The sequence below is a fragment of the Malania oleifera genome, chromosome 4, assembly GCF_029873635.1.
Source record: "Malania oleifera isolate guangnan ecotype guangnan chromosome 4, ASM2987363v1, whole genome shotgun sequence".
NCBI classification, from domain to species: domain Eukaryota; kingdom Viridiplantae; phylum Streptophyta; class Magnoliopsida; order Santalales; family Ximeniaceae; genus Malania; species Malania oleifera.
Window position 1 is genome coordinate 96,211,551 of NC_080420.1, and position 18,077 is coordinate 96,229,627.

At 35.3% G+C, this 18,077-nt stretch overlaps 1 protein-coding gene across 3 annotated transcripts in view; it reads right to left on the reverse strand.

Annotated features, from left to right (window-relative positions):
- LOC131154020 (type II inositol polyphosphate 5-phosphatase 15) overlaps nucleotides 1-18,077 on the reverse strand; it is a 69,614-nt gene that overhangs the window by 22,620 nt on the left and 28,917 nt on the right. For 2 of the 3 annotated variants that reach the window (XM_058106477.1, XM_058106478.1), the window contains exons 3-10: nucleotides 10,628-11,438; nucleotides 10,333-10,457; nucleotides 2,106-2,190; nucleotides 1,745-1,910; nucleotides 1,602-1,642; nucleotides 1,246-1,513; nucleotides 890-1,013; nucleotides 90-450 (exon numbers count right to left, since the gene is read on the reverse strand). In XM_058106477.1, coding sequence (XP_057962460.1) covers nucleotides 90-450; nucleotides 890-1,013; nucleotides 1,246-1,513; nucleotides 1,602-1,642; nucleotides 1,745-1,910; nucleotides 2,106-2,190; nucleotides 10,333-10,457; nucleotides 10,628-11,438 — 1,981 coding nt within the window. Of the gene's footprint in view, nucleotides 1-89; nucleotides 451-889; nucleotides 1,014-1,245; nucleotides 1,514-1,601; nucleotides 1,911-2,105; nucleotides 2,191-10,332; nucleotides 10,458-10,627; nucleotides 11,439-18,077 lie in introns of all 3 variants that reach the window. The other variant, XM_058106476.1, reaches the window with a different exon arrangement.

Below are 18,077 nucleotides of genomic sequence, written 5' to 3' on the forward strand. Positions count from 1 at the left end.
CAAACGAAATCAGAACACACACAGACAGAAAACTTGTGTCACACCAAAAAAAAAATATTCGAGTTCATATAGAGAGGGAAGAATATTACCGCTAGCCATCGTGGAAAGCCAAAGGAACCTTTTGGAAGGTGATTCGATGCTTGTCCATCCTCATCAATGGTAGATTGACCCTCACAAATTATTTCAAACAAAGCATCATTTTTCCCACATTTGTTGGTAATCCGCAAAATGGATGTATCTTGCTTTTGAAGGATAATGTTATTTGTACTGACAATAGTTTCAGGAACTTTGCATAATTCTTTGAGTATGTGCCTGATTTTCTCATTTGATCCAATAACATCTCCAAACTCTTTTCTCCTCACTGACTCGTCTACTCGAGCAATGCCAACGTTAAATATGCAACGGACAGGCTTGTGATCGCTGTCTGTCACATCCATGCAAGCTTCATACCTAAATAATCACAAATGTCAAAGGCATAAAACCAGACCTAATATACAGGTCAGTTAATAAAACTTAGGAAAACACAGGCTGCAAATTATGTGAGATTATAGTGAGATCAGATTCCTCCCTCCTACGAAATTTCAGGCAACCATCAGAGATCAGTAACTGTCTGATCAACTCTTCCATATGTAGTGTGTCAGTGTAAAGCTGAAATTTGAGATGGCATAACGTGCAAGGTGAGTGCAATCAAACTTTGTCTTCAAGAGTACTTTTTTTGTATAATGCACAAGAAGTGTCGATCAGATATCAAACCCAATTAACATACCGACGGAAATGCCATCTAACATGAATTTGAAAAAAAATTAGCCCCAGTAGGTTCTTTAAGTGTGTTTTTTCATGTGCACAGGTTAGTTTGTATGTGCATGCGTACATAACAAAAAAGGCTTACTGTGAAGCTGAAGATACTACAGGACACTGTAAACTGCATTCAGACACCAAAGCTGAGCGGCTATCACGATACAAAATTCTGTCACACCAGGCAGGAATGCGTTTCTTTTCTCCAGAATCATACCCTAAGGACAAAATGTACAATTTGCAAAAATTTAAACTCCAATTCTTTTGAAGAAATGCTAAGATATGGAGAGCACAAGAAAGCCAGAATAAGCAGGCAACCCCTATGAGATTGCTTATCAAATTCACAGACTAAAGAGCTAAAAGTTAATTTTGAAATAGTCAAATTAGCATTTAATTTAGAATAACTAACCAATACAGCTGATTCAGAAATGGAATTTGTAATGATGGTACCTGCTAATCCAGGTTGGTGCTTTTCGAACTTGTAAGTGGGAGGAAACCCAATAACTGCTTCCCGCATTCCTTGGAAGACATTCCCAGCTTCCATTTCTGCTCGGAGCTGATCCCTCTCTTTCAGCCAATCAAAGCACCTTTGAGAAACAAAATCCCTTGCTTCATCATAAGATGTACCATGAAGCCGATAATTGAAATCACCAAGAAATACAACCATGTCTGCCTCTGATAGCTCAGGCATCCCTTCGAAGGTTTGGGCACCCAGAGTCTGTACAAGCATCAATGTCTTATCAAACAGACCACAGTTGCACATTATAATGTATTCTATCATAACTTGAGGATCCAGGCATACGTACATTTGTACTGCGAAGCATTTGAACAGCAGATGAGACACCAGCTGCAACAGAAATGACCAATGGCAAGCCAGAACTATAAGCAAGCCAAAACAAATACATTGAGCAGGCAAGCGAGCAAGAGAGGGACAAGTACGGCACCATACCAGCTGCAGCACTAAAGAGGTTAGATGGCCTGCTGAAGACCATAGTTCGATATACATGATCAAAGTCAGCATTGCGGCGACTGACCGCTTCTAAATGTGCAGCAAAGTGGCAGTTCACGAAGCACATGATCCGATCATACACTCTCATTCTCAAGCCAACAGCTCCCTGTTCAAACCACCTTGTGCAATGTCAATCACATGAATTACAAAAGATAGAATAACAGCAAAAAAACAAAGGTAATATGCTATTTAAAACAGGATCCAGTCCTCTCTCTCTCTCTCTCAAGCCACTAGATGACACCAAGTATTGGAAGCAAATTTAATCAGATCAAATCAGAAGAATGGATGAAGACTGCCATACTTTGTTACCAATTGCTCGCCCAAAGCCACAAGGAACTGCTGCAGCATCAACATCCCCAACATGAGACCTAAGATGATTTCTAACCCTGAAAGATAATTCATTAACCATAAGCAATAAGACATTCAAAGAGGATGCTGACCCTAATATGATAAAAATAAAATTTAAAAAAAAAAAATTCAGTAAAGCAGGCATCATAAGCAATGACAAACTAAAAATCAATTATTTTCATGACAACCACCCCAACTACGAAGCTGGGGGGAGTCTGAACATCAAATAGGAACTCTCTCTCTGTCTCTCTCACACATACACAATTTGTGGCAATCCTATTATTCCTACCTGAGCATAACCATAAGCCCCTGTGTGCAGTGAAACCAATTCTATAGTCAGCCCACAAACTAAGAGGGGGGCCCTACTTTAGGAGCCATTACAAGGGCCGCAACATTCCCACAGAGGAGCTGAGCCATAAGCTATCCCCGAGACCCTGACTACACCAAGGGTATGGCAACCAATGTTTTAAAACATGGAACCTGGTCCAATCCTCTGATTTGGGGCACCCCTTTTGGCCAATTCCACAAATTTTTTAGGGCTTTCTTAGGCTAAATATTCATCACAAAGGCGTTTTCATGTTCACTTTGATGTTTGACCAATATCCCCTCCCTCCCTTCAAAACATAAAACATAGAAGACTTTGCCCTTGGTTCCAAAATTGTCAAATTTTGTAAAATTTGACCAGATTTAAGGAAATTGAATGGGGTGTCTTCAGCTAAAACACAGGATTTATAAAATACGAGATTTATATAGTGTTTTATTTCCAATTAGCTATATGTTCACAATTCCATCAGTACAACAAGAACAAACCAAGCCTTAAGCCCCACTAATCGGGTAATGAATCCTTTTCCACCAATTTGCACGATCACGAGCAATTTCCTCCAATAATTTAAGGGCTAATGAATCCTTACTCACTATCTCATTTCAAGTTATTTTAGGTTTATCCCTACCCATTTTACTACCACTAACAATAACTAGCTCACTTCACCTCAATGGTGCACTATTTAGCCTATGTTGTAGATGATTAAACCATCTGAGCCACCCCTCCCTTAACTTAAGTTCTCCGGTTAACATACCACTATGTTCATTGCTCAATTTATCTTTAACGTTATATGATTCATCCACCTCAACAATCTCATGTTGACAACTTATACTTTCTGGATATGTTGCTCCCTACCGCCTCTGATTCATATAGCACCCCTCGAAAGCACACTATAATAAGGGGTAAAATTTATTCGTAGCATATTAGATCAAGTGAGTGATTATCTCCCCTACTACGGATCCCATACTCCTCCCCTAATTGCTCAACAAAGACTATTTAGTTGATCTATAACTGTTTGAACAGCCTCCATCAATTCTGTCATTCTTGGTTAAGAATCAATACAATCTTCATTAAGTTCTTACTCCAATGAAATTCAATAGGGTCCAAAGATACCATGTTTCATTTATAGGATCCCAAGAACCTAGATCAATTGAAAGTTTGATTATATCCAAACTAATCATTTTCAAATGATATCCAGATTGCAAACATCCATTTTTTACTCATAAAAATTTTTGTAATTTAATCCATAACATTTTTTGCATGCTGGTCTTATAGCGGTCCTAACTTTCCTTCCAATTTTAAAGGTATTCTATGATCATACAAAATGCCCAAAGCACTTGTCGATTTTACCCACCCTACTTTTAAGTTTTTTTTAACATTTTCTTCAATTCTCCTTCAGCTTGCATAATAGATCCAAGGTATTGAAATCAAGTAGTGCTATTAACTTCTTGACCATCAAGTTGACTCTTTTCTCCTATATTCCTCCAACCTAGACTAATATTACATTTCATATATTCTATCTTATTTCTACTTATCCTAAAACCTATAGATTATAAAGTTTCTCTCCATAATTCTAACTTAAATTCTACTCACCACTAGTTTCATCAATCAATAGAATATCATCTGCAATGAATACCCTAAACTCTCCACATGTAGTCCTAACACTAGTCATTACTCTATCATACATATCATTAGTGACATCAATATAGCTACTACATACTCCCTTTTTTCCAAACCCACCATAAAACTTCCTAGGAAACTTGTCAAAGGCTTTCTCAAAGTAAACAAAAACAAGATGCAAGTCCCTCTTCTTTTCCCTAAACATTGTCGTTAATCTTCTCAAAAAATATATAGATTTTGTAGTCAATCTTCCAGGTATAAAACCAAATTGATTTTCTAAGACTCTCATTTTAAACCTTAGTTTTTTCCCAATTATCCTTTCCCACAGTTTCAATGTATGACTTATATTTTTGTATATAGGTGTTTATTTCCTCTATTTGTCAAGCATTTTCTTAATTTTTATAATTGCGTTAAATAAATTAGTTAACCATAAAGTTCCATTATCACCTAAGCATTTTGAAACTTCAATTGGCATGTCATCTAGTCCTATAGATTTTCCATTTTTCATCTTTTTTGCAAACTTAATTTCATTAACTCAAATCTTGTGAATAAATCTCAATATTTTAGTTTTTTCCTCACTTTTCAATTCAAAGTTTAAGTTTTCTGCTTGGTTTTCATTAAATAACTTATTAAAGCAACTTTGTCACCCTTTTTTGCATGTTTTTTTTAATAGGAAAATAGATTCATTAGAAAAAAAAAAGAATTAAAATCAAGAGAAAAGACATCTCCTTAGCAAAGTTTGGTAATCCTCAAGAAACCAAAAAAGAGAAGTGCAAAAATAAAAAACGACAAAAGAAACTCGAGACACCCTAACAAGAGACTACCAATTGCACTGAACATCTGAAACACACATTCCCTCAAAATTTCCATAGCCGACACACCATAAAGAAGCCATAAAAAGAATCTTATCCCACACCAACATGGTAACTTCTTCCCTAAATTTATACGCAAATTACGTACCTTCCACAAATCCCAAAACACTAAAAATAAAGCACAATTCCATAACGCATTTCCTTCCTTCTTCCTCCCAAACCCCAAAAAAGAAATTGGCAAGAACTCCTCCACCATTCTGGGACAAACTCAACTTTCTTCAAAGTAATAGAATAACTTGTTCCAAACTTTCCATGCAAAATTGCAGTGCAAGAAAAGATGTGTAACAAACTCTGAACAATCAAAGCAAAGCATGCATATATCAGGAAGGACAGTCTTTAAAAGGTTTCCTCACCTGCAACAAGTCATTAGAATGTATCCTATTAAGCACAGCCAACCAAAGAAACGCTTTGATTTTAAGGGGGATTTTGACCTTCAATATAACCTTGTAAAGTGGGAAGGAGAAATTTGTCCCAATCAAGAAATCAAAGAAAAATTTACAAGAATAAACTCCTGAAGAATCCAACAACCAATATTGAGAATCTTTTTAGAAGATACCCTACAATTATTCAACATAACCAACAAAGAAGATAACTCAATAGTTTCCTTATCATTCAAGGCTCTCCTAAAGTGAAAATCCCATGAGGGTAAAGGACCGACTGAGTTTACACTAAACAAAGAAATGGGATCATTTTTCCCTGAGCTCAAGCAAAAAAGGCGAGGAAAAGAGGTGGACAAAACAACATTCCCCATCCATAGGTCTTTCCAAAAAACAGATATTACAGCCCTTACCCATTTAGTATGGGGAATAAAGAGAAAGCAAATATGAGGTATAGCTTTCCACGGACTTTTTGAAGAGCATCAAAAACCCAAATTAGAATCCCCTCCATTCCCATCAAGTCCAAATTTACTTTTGATAACTTTATGCCAAAATGAAGAAACTATCATCCTAATTTTTTTATAAACATTTCCAAAGCCCCGGCTCTTTCTCTAGCTAGCAAGTTTAAATATGTTTCTATCTTTCCTTTGTATCTAATCTTGCATATGAATTATTATATGCTCTAGGTTTAGCTTCAATAACAGCCTTTACTGTATCTTTTCTCCTGTCTATATACTTTTCAAAGTTTTCCACATTTCTATATTTTACCATGTTTTATACCAATTTCATTTTGTCTTTACAGCTTTTTGGACATCCTGATCCCACCACCAACTTCCTACTAGCCGAGAATCTTCCTCTAGTTTCACCTAAAAGATCTCTTTTTCTATCTATTTAACTGAGTTAGCTATCCCACTCCAAAGGCAGTTTGCAACTAAAATATCCCTTATTGTCCAATCACACTCTGATAATTTTATTATTAAATTTTATTATATTTTCTCCTTTTAGGTTCCATCACCTAGTTCTCTTAATTGATTTATGTTACCCTTTCTCTTCCATTTTTTAATTCATATATCTAACACTAGAATTCTATATTGTGTAGTTAAACTTTTACCCAGGATGACTTTACAATCCTTACAATGATAAAAAGATCTACCCTCCTAGTTAAGAAAAAATATATTTGACTTCTTATTTTGTCCACTTTTGAAGGTTATTTAAGTGATTTTTTCTCTTCTTAAAGCATGTATTCATTGTAATAAGATCATATGAGTCATATGACATGACAACATCTAAGATGATATCACTAGACTCATTTTTATCTCCATATCCATGTCCTCTATGTATCCTCTCAAAATCCTTATTGAAATTGCCTGGTTTTCTGCTAGGCATATTTGAGAACCATAAGCACTAATGACATTATTATCTCTTGACCTAAAGTCATCTTGATTTGTATGATTTTATCCCTTACTCTTTTAACATCTATAACACTATCTTTTAAGTCATTGTCTACAATGATTTTACCTCATTCTTTTGTTTTTCTTTGCCAGTGTACCGAAATTTAAGGCCCAGTTTTTTAATTTCTCTAGCTTTTTCCCTTACCCACTTAGTTTCTTGAAGGCAGATTACGTTAATTTTTCTTCTAATCATTGTGCCCACTATCTCCATGCTTTTACCCGTAAGTGCCCCCACATTCCATGTTGCTAAGATAAGCAAGACCTTGGGAAGATCCACGTTGGAGACTACTTAAGAAGAATTGGATTGATAATTGTTGGGTTTAATTAGTAGTTTACTGTGTTTAGTTTAATAAGATAGTATTACGTGTATTAAGGGGCTTGTTTGTAATATTTGTGTATTCTAGGGGTATGTTTGTATGCTATGTAGTTTTAGGGGTATGTGCGTAATTTCAAGTGTTCAGAGGTTTTCTTATAAATAGTGTGTGAAAGCCATGTTGTAGGTAGTTGTTGATGAATTTGAATTGGAATTGAACGTGAGTTTTTTCCCTAGCAGCTTCTCTCTCCTCCCTTCCCCTTCCTTTCTCTCTTCTAAGTTCTCCATGGCAGCAGAAATCTTGATGTTGCCCCTGCATCACCTAATCTCCAAAACTAACTTCCTTACCCTCCTACATCTAGAATGATGCAAGAACACTCGCATATTTGAGAATGTATCAAGTGTTGACACAATGCAATGCTTTGGAACCACGACCTACCCACCCTCACCCATTTTTCACTACACCCAAGTGGTATAAGTGATGCGCCACTTTTGCTAGTTGTGCTGACAACCGACATAAAACCTGTCAAATCCCTATGATATGAACCTTCAGATCGGCTGTGTATGAAAAGATTACGACATTGAGTGCATCACAAGTGGATTATAGACATGGCGAGGATTATGAAAAAAGAAAATACATATATATATATATATATATAATTTTCATTGCTCCTAATGGGACTCAAAGCCAGATCCATTTTTTACACAAAAAAAAGACACTACTAAAGTTGTGGCAGTCAACATGTTTTGCTTTGTTTTGGAAACAAATGAAAACCACTCGTTGGTACTTTCATTTTTATTCATAAAAAAACGGCAACACTGCAATTTTATTTTAGAAACAAAAACACATTGTGAAGCATGCTTCTTGCTATCAATTCTTACTATCTGAAAAATAAAAATAAAAAGAAGACAGAAATTGGAAACATAATCAAACAGAACTTCATAGTTGCTTTTTTTTTCTAAACAAAAATTATTTTTTATCACCAATTACCCATTAAGTATGATATGAATCATACTGTTAGATATTGAGTTTAAAAAAATAAAATAGATAAATAAATGAATAAATTTATAAAGAAAAAGAAAGAAGTATATGAAGGACAACAAGGAATCATTCAAAAGCAAACAAAGCAAAAAAGAGAAAACAAAACAGTCTAGGCAACGATGTTCTCCAATTGTGATGAATTTCTACAGGGTAAACTCCCTTGAAGAAATCAAAAGCACAGGACCAAAAGGAATCTGTAAAACCACACCTAAAGCAACTATGCAGGCAAAACTCTCCCCTTAAAATCCAATATCTCCTCTCCAACCAAATATACTATATCAAGAAAAAAATCTCCATATCATAAATTCTTCACATATTTCTGTAAATACCTTTGAACACAATAAGCAGGAAGTCTAAAAGCTGTTCAGACAAAAAACTTATTCCAAAGATTCCAAGCCACATAACAGTGCAAAAGGAGATTAGGGTATGTCTTTCCACCACAAAAACACAAAAGACACAGATCCAGATAAAGAATTTTGTTGTGTATGAGTGTATCCTAGCAGCAGATTGTTGGTGTTAAATCTGCTAACCAAGCAAGAGCCCTCACCTTGGAAGGCACTTCAGTTTTCCAAATATGTTTTTCCAAAGGAAAAGGCAGTATGGAAAGGCACGTGATTTGGATGAGAATAAAACATTATTCACAAGAAACAACAGGGGAGAGATGTGACAGATATCCAACAACCAAATCCTCTTATCCCTTCTATAAGAAGAAACCCCATAAGAAAAATCAGAATAGAAGAGAATCTCCCACCTCTCCATCAATGAGGTTCCTAAAAAATAGACACTTCAAGAAAAGGAAATCCATCTCTGACAAAAAAAAAAGCAAAAAGAAATAGGAGAATCATGAAGATCAGACAGGCGATACAAATGAGGAAAAACAAGGATTCATCTCTACCCAAAAATATTTCCAAAATTATAAAGAACAGTCACCCACAGTGAACCTGATCACAGAAGGAATAAATGAGATGTTTGTGAGATGAACTTCCTCTTGATTGAGAATCAATTAAGCCTATTGGGATTTTAGTCATTTGCCCATGAATGTGTGATATAATTATTTCTTTGTGACCAGTTCAGCTTTCAAAACATTAACCCAAACACTTCTGGCCTACGAATAAACTATTATTGAGATGAATCAAACAAAGGAAGACTTTGTGGGATAAAAGGTTATGGGTTTTATATATTTTAACTCTAAAGTCATTTTGGGAAGGGTTTTAAGGCCTTTCATATGGCAAATAAATTTTCTAGTTTTTAAATAGGCAAGCTCAAGATAAATCCAATAGGGACTTAGGCCAGCCCCTGTGTGGCTGATGAAAAGGAGTTTTAAAAAAGACCTAATTTAGATTACCATAAAATTTGTTTGCAATCATGTGAAGGAGCTGCTGAGAAGAAAACATTCATCCTAAGTGTTCGGCCAAAAAAAAGGCAAACAATTTTTTAAATGACCAAAATGAGTGTCATTTTTAGATATGTAAGTAATACATGGAAAATTTTGTAATATTTGGAAATAAAAATAAGGACATCCATGAAGTAGAATAATCTATTAAAAAATCCAGATTTTATCTTTCAAAATCTTCAAATCCGTAACTTTTAAAAGCTCCCCAAAAAATCAGAGGTTAGATTTTCAGAAGTAATTTCCCAGATGTGGTGCATGTAACTTTTGCTTACCAAAAAGAGAGGTTCGTCCAAAAAAGGAGGGGCCAAGCTCAACCTAGATCTATTGGATCCAAGTCCAACTTAGGTGTCGATTCAAATTGAGGATCATGGGATTTAAAAAATAATCAACTCATTCATTGTCAACTCTACAGTCACTTCAATTTCCCCACCACATTCAAATGGGTAGGATACTCTATTGAATCAACGCACATGCCTTTGACAAGAGTGGTGCAGCTTGTACCATGTGACATAACATTCACCAGGCCTACTTTCCGGAAAACACCATGACCATGCCCACAACCACAATTTGATAGATTGGTCCTAAACATCGCTGTTTTGAAACTAGTATGGAGGAAAATTAATTGCATCAGTCCAACACCATCATCGTAATGACAAAATGCACAGAAAATTTTCATAGATTTTCCAAAGAACCCATAAATGGGTTAACAGGCTTAATTCCCAAATTATAGAGGTAAGGGAAGGGGGGGAGGGGAAGCAAACCTCATTCAAGATCTTCCCTAAATACTCACCAAACAGCAATGAGCAAGCCTGCCAACTGTCTAGAACCAACACGTTCAAAAGTTGACCCCTCATCCAAAATTTTTCCTATCATGTCCAGCCACCACTGCCCAACAGAGCTTCCCTCAAGACCAACCTACAACAACAACAACAATACAATAGCAACTACTGTAACAGTCCTATCAATTAGTTTTCTACAATATTTCAGAATTTTAAAATAGTAACAGTAAACTATGTTTCTTAAGCTGTGACAATGCCTAAATATTTTATGAGAAAATATTGTTAAGAAAAGTTTGGAAATCTTACAGTTTCTTTTGCTGCAGACATTGCAAGAAAACCAGCACCCATTTCTACTTCTTGCAACCCAACAACAACAATATCAACATCTGATGCTGCAGACCCAAGCCACGACCCAAGTGACTCATGAGAAGCTCTTCCTTGTGCAACATTCCATGTACCAGTCAATATTTTCAAATTTTCAAGCCTAGCATATAGAAACTCTTTGCCAGCCAACTCTGCACGCAAAACATTGTCAAGAAGCCCTGGGGACATGACACTCCAACCACGTATGCCACCATGATTAGCAAGGGTGAATATATAACCAGCACCAACAGCCATTTTTATTACAGAACTGTTGTGAGCTACCCATCCTCCAAGTAGATTACCCTCAAGATCCAACACCTGGACAGTACCACTGGCATATCCTACCCATACCCGTGATCCAGATGTACAAAAGCATTGAACAGAAAAAGAAAGATAATGGAAATCTTGTAAGCGATTGCCATTCCCATCCCACTGCACAAGTAAGCCATTTGCACAACCAGTCCAAATGATTCCATCTATTGTTGTAATCAATGCCTCAATTTTCCGATTATCATCTCCAAAGGTGCCCTTTGCTGCAACTCGGCGAACTGCATCGGCCGCCCCCATTATAGCATTACGTGATCGCTGAAAGAAACTAAAGGAACTCTGCTGTTTCTCCTTCTTTGAAGCAGAAGCAAACTTTATTTTCAGCTCATCTTCTATCGCAGGATCCTGCACTGATAGCATGTCCACTCCATTCTCAATTTGACCGTCTACATTGAATACCTTCAGTAACTCTCTTGTACGTGCATCCCTGTATGATGATTCAAGATTCAAACAATAGTAGTAGATATTAAAAATAGTAGAGTGATATAGTTCCATAAAACAACCCGGAATTACTTCCAAAAAAGATGTTTTTCGGGCTGTGTTACTTGAGTCCATCCAAAAACAAAATTATGATGGTTTCAGAATTATGAAAACAAAGGGAACATTAAATAATAGGGCTCTAGAAGCAAACATAGTCCTAGTGAAGAAAAGGCATGGAGGACCTATAGACCCACCGCCATTGGATCGACCAATAAACCCACCACCATTGGATTTCACAGTTTTGCAACTGAGAGAAAAATATAAATAAATAAACAAATAAATAAATATATAAATAATTTCCACGAACAAAAGCCTACCTAAAAATTTATTAACACTTCCTCACAACCATGGTCTTAAATTTCCACAAATTTGCCGAAATTTCCACTAAAATTTCCGCTTTCCATCACCCTTGAAATTAAATAGCATTCAATTTCCGTCTTACATAATTTCCGTCGAAATTTCAACAAATCATCCAAAATTTATTGATATCTTGAAAATTTAGCAAAATTTGTCAAAATTTTATCTATAGAATGAAATTTTCTCAGAATTCAAATGTGAGATTTAAACATGAAGTGAGATTTCTCTTATTTTATCTCATTTTCTTATTGAAATAAAAGATTATTACACGGGCTTTTGATTTTATATGAAAAAAAAAAAAAAAAAAACTTACAACAACATTTCATTTAACCATTCATGTCTAAATTGTCTTCATTTGTATAATAATCATATTTCATTAATTCATGAATTTCATTTATGTAGACACCTAATTTTGTCTGGATTGAATTTAATTAGAGAATAGGAGAGTCTAATTAAAGTCTCTCTCCCTTTCTCTAACCCTATCTTCATATTAAACTTGAACCCTCTACAGCACTTTAAAGGCTTAATTGATTCTCAATTAAGTTAATTGTGGAGTTATCCAAGATAAGGATAGGCTCCTATCCTTGGGGGAACTTTCTCTTTTGCTAAAAGCCCCATTTAGGACAAGGAAGGGGTTCCCTTGCCCTAAAAGGGCATTTTTGAAATTGGAAGACTAGAGCAAGCTCCTTTGCTGCTCTATGAATAAGAAGCTATGGCTCTTGCAAAGGGGGGAACAAACCAAAAGGGATTAGAGTCTACATTCACTCCAAGAGAGAGAGCAACAGAAAAAGAGCAAGAGAAGAAAATAAGAGAAAGGAAGAAAAGAAGAAGATATAGGAGGAAAGCTTGAAGCTTAGAGATTGAAGGTTCAAGTCAAGAAAAGGAAAAGATCATTCAAAGGTTAGAGAGATCAAAATTTCAAGAAAAGTGAGGAAAATCTCTCATTCTCAAACTCCCCTTGCATAATTTTATGAGTTTAAGTATGCATGAATGATTAGGTTTCATAATCATCCTATTTGTATGGCAAAGGTGAGATTTTTATGTTCTCTTTCATGCATGAGATAAACCTGCAATATTTCTTGCAAATATTATGTTGAAATCAGGATTTTTATGGTCTGATTGCACATAGTTGTCCATTAGAGCATGCTTAAGGGTGTTTCTGATTCAAAGATAGGCTAATCCAGGATTGATATAAAAATAACACAAAATCTGGGATTTTGAGGTCATGCGTGTGTCTAGGGTTGGAATAGGATGAGAATAGCGAGAAAGAACAAAGAAAAAACAGAGAATAGGTGGTCACATACCATGGTTGGCCGAAAAAATAGAGAAGAGAAAAGAGTTAGAAAAGAGGTTTTTTTACTTACATAAATCAATAAAACGGCCAAAAATGAGTGAAAGGAAGTCTGGAGGGTCAGATTAAGCAAAAACAGGCAGGAAACAAGCATGGAAAAGCTCATAATCTAGACATAACCATGCTCGCCGGTGATGGCTGGCCAAGATGGTTACAGCTTATTTTGCACGGGTTTTAGGCACATTTTTTGGCCAGAAAATGTTCATGGATTCAAGAGGAGAAGAATGGTGGCTGTCCTGCGTGAAATGGCCAAGAAAACTAGGCCAAAACGAGCAAATTTTCATTTTATGAGCAAATTTTCATTTTACGATTCTGGTGTCTTCACTAGCACTGAGGAAGACAACCGGAAAAGTCTTCAGCTGGCACGCTCCTCTCATGTGTCGCATGCATGCTGCCTTTGGACTGAACTATTGGATAAATCAGTTGGTGTCCATCCTATTTTTTATTATTTATTTATTTATTTAAATAAATAAACTTTTAAAATTGATTAAAAAATATTTTAAATTGAAAAAATAGGAAGCAGCCAAAAAAAATTCCTTTTTTTTTTTAAACCGTTATCTTAGTTTATTATTTATTTCTATTTTTATTTAATTTGGTTGTTTCTAATCCAAAAAATGATTTCTTTTCAAGTTTTCAGAGAGTTTTCTATTTAGTAATTTTAGGGCACCTTCATTAACATTTAGGGATTTTTAGGTTAATTTTTGGTCCCTTTTAAATATGTTTTATAAGTTTTCTTGTATTTTCTTGCTTTTTTAGCCTTTATAAGTTGTTAAAAATCATAAAAATTGCAAAAAACTCCTAAAAATAACAAAAATTTCCAAAGGGGTTTTAATTCTGTTTTTAAGGTTTTCAAAGTGTTTTGAGCTCATTTGCATACTAATTTGAGCACGAGGATCAAATAATACACAAAAACCGAGCCTTGGCTTACAAATGTTTGGTTGATTGAATTGTGTTAATGAGTTTGTTTAGGCTCATAATAATTTGAATCGCATATGATGTCTCAATGACATGTGATATCATTTTGCCATAATATGAAACCACACTTGAATCCTTATCTGAATGTTGAATGGTTAGATGTTTGGAAATCTGAAAAACCCTAAAATACTTTAATGAACCCGACAACGAACCTCAAGGTGGTGTCTTGTGTATACCTTAGAGTATCTGATATAAGGGTAATCGTCGTCTTGTGCGGGGTTGACCCAATATCTAATGGAGGGTAAATGTACATCAAAGCACATTCACATGATAAAATTCATCCTACAACGAACCTCAAGGTGGTGTCTTGTGCAGACCTTCAAAGATCTCGAGGTCAGGATAATTACTGTCTTGTACAAGTTTATCTAATATATTAAAGGTCAGTAAATGCAAAATGAAAGAATTAAAGTCTTGATGGGTTGAATTTAAAAGTGACCATAGGTTAATTAGGTATCATTTGAGGAACGGTTGTGTCAGGGTAATAGTACCTTTCCTTCAGATAACCGCACTCTCAAACTTGGCTCTTGTGCATAGACCATTGCTATTGGTTCCTTGGACCCTAGGTTAGCTAATGACCAATCAATCCGTAGTAATTCATTAGGCATTCTTACCACACCTAGACTAAAGTAGGTTAGTGGTGACTCCATTGACATGCTATTGACCCACATTCCCTAAAATACCAATTTCTCATTTCGAGTTTACCGCTCATGTCGAGGCGGTTCGAAGATTCACCCCAGTAGAAGTGAGCCTTTGAAATGTGTTGACAATTTATATTTACCAAATACATTTAATACACATTATCTTACAAATATGTTTAATACACATATTATATTACAACTATTGCACCTCACACACAACATAGATGTATTTAGTTTGTAATATATTAGTCCTAAAACTTACATTATTATTTCTATTAACAATTTCTATAGTTTCATAATAGAATGCCATGCTTTACTACTAATTTCCATCATTTTATTTCTGTACTTTTTGAGCTTCAAAATTTAAGACATTGCTCATAACCACATAAACATGCATAGACAAACTAAAGCATAAACCACGTGACATAATTGTAATATAGGTCATCATCAATAGTTCCCTTTTGTGTTTGCATCCATTAATGTTTCAAAAGATAACCATTTGAAGTCCCACCTTCATTGATCAAGCAATACAAGTTCTGCCTGTTAATTTTTCTTAGTGAAGAATTCCCTGCAGTACTAACTGGCTTATTATCTGAGAGAAGGTCCCACCTTTTCACATTCATCATCTGATATAATCATAACTTTAGAGGACTGAATGGGCAAAACTCATGAAAAGCCAGATTAAGGTGACAGTCTATATTCATCTTCCATTCCTCTATCAATGCATCTGCAAAGGCATTTGGAAATTGATTTACCCAAAGTATTAGGCTCTGTGATATCCTTACAAACTCCTCTAAGTCACTCACATTTATTCTCCTAAGCCCAATGTATCTGCGAGGAAATCTGCATATATACGCAACAGAAGCAACTTTCTATCGGAAATATACTCTTGAAAGGGTAGCCTATGAATGATTGTTTGAAACACAAACACCTCTATGACAAAGAATAAGGACATAAGTGAGTGTGTGGGATAAGACCATGAGCGTATAACTAGGAAGGTAGCTTAGTTAAACAATCACACACATACTAGTTTACATGTCTACAAGATTTCCCATTCAAGTACTTTCGGGATACAAAGGAATTTTTGTGTGCTTCAGCCATAAAGACACAACTTATTTCTTCTTTCCCATACTATTCAAGTTCAGTAAATTCAATTTGAATGAGATATTAAAAGTACACACAAAATGAGGTTTCTCACAATTAATATCTAAAAATAATAATAATGGTATTCAAAACTAATGTTATCAATATTGCGAAGTATGAAGAATGAAAATTTGTAAATACTAGAGAACATAATTTTATCGAGCTCAAAGACAACTCTCTAACCATACTATAATCATCACATGATTTATCAAAAATTGGACATTTTCCATGAAATAAATTACAGCCTAATCTGCCAATGATCATGGTGTAAAATTTTCGGAACAGTGCCAAAATTCCCATCCAATTTCCATTTTGTATATTTCCTTCAACTTTTGCACAAACAGTCCAAAGCTTATCAAATAATCAAATTTCGACAAATTTTATCCAAAATTTGACTCTAGCACAAATGTTTATAAGATGAAATTAGAATTTCAAACCTTACAATCCTAAAGGTCTATATGGTATCATCGTTGCTATAATTTGGATATAAAATTTTGAAAAATTTCTGTAAAAGAAGATCTTGATTCAGAGGGAATTTTTAAGCATTTTAAGTTCGAACAAGAAGTTTTCAGTTTTTTATAGAGAACAACTGTAATATTATAGATTTTAGACAAGCAGCCCTTTTTTAAAGTTTTGGATTTTTGGAACTATTTTGGCCATAACACCTCACTTAAGTTACACCTTCTATACAATAATTGTGCGTACGCATATTTTCAATCTTGGATCATAATTTCTTCATCTAACAATGTTCAGTTTGGTGATTCCTATTACAAAATGCTTATTTGTAATAATATTTTTAGAAGAAAAAAAATTGCGTTAACAAACCATAAAGTATTATACAGGGAGAACAAGATATCCTCCTAAGAACAAAATGAAAACAACCACAAAAATTACAAATGCACTGCCTGCCAATTCCTAAAAGATCAAGCGGCGCAGACCCCTAAAAAACTCGAAAGAATGGATCCTGGGAGAGGCTAAAAATACTGCTCTCTCCCACAACACATCTGAAGAGGTTATGCTATCATTGAAGGTTCTCGCATTCTTTTCTATCCATAAGGTCCAAATAATAGAAAAAACCACTTGACGCTGTAGCTTTTCTCCCTTCCTGCTTTTGCCAAAACCTCGAAATCTCACAAGATGTTGCCCACCACTTACGATGGCACCCAAGCCTCACCAAAACAAGAAAACAGGGCACTCCAAAGATGGGTAGCAACCCTGCAAAGTAGGATGAGGTGAGAACTCATTTCATTGGACTTGTGGCACATCACACACATTTCAAAGTCCTGCGAGGCCTTATAATCTGAAGCAAATCATGTGTGTTAATCCGGTTCAAAGTGACAGTCCAAATATAAGTCCAAATCTTGAATGGAACTCTAGCCTTCCAAATGATGTGGTCCCGAGGGGGAAAAAAAAATGGGTGAGCATGATTTGCAGTCATAAAGAAAGAAATATTTTGTGGAAAAAAGACCTAACAAATCACCCACGTCCACATGCACTCTCACCTCCCCTCCTCGACAGTGCAAAGTGATTCAACGTATTGAGTGAAGTGGAAGGCTCCCCAACCTCTCTTCCATTGAGATTCCTAAAAATGTGGAATCCCAAGAAGGAGAGCCCATTCAGAATAGAATTAGGCACTAATAGGTGGTGAAGGGAAAACAAACCATGTCACAATTACCAGCTTTAAAACAGGTGAGAGGGAAGAAAATACTAGCAATCTAAGACAGAAATTTCCAACAACTAGCATGAGAAGCAAAGTGACTTCCTCTATGTTGGCCTAGCAAGCCTTAATCTCGTTATGATAATGATAAACCAAGGCATCTAATTGTGTCATCAAGTGTGTATACAGGTATTACAACATAAAAACACAATAAAAGATGCAAATTGGAAAGCCATGAAGCACACAAGTAAATGAAAGAAGGATGTTGAAGAAAAGCTTGGATGAAGACCAAACTTAAGGACATGAAGACTTAGATAGGTTGTTATGTGTATTGTACAATAGGAATTCATGTAAGTACATCTCATGTCGGATTTTGTTACGAAGCTCTAAGATTATTTATTTGGACCCTAGATACCTTTTAAAGTCTTGGAAAAAAAAAAATTTTACAAAGTCCAAATATTATTT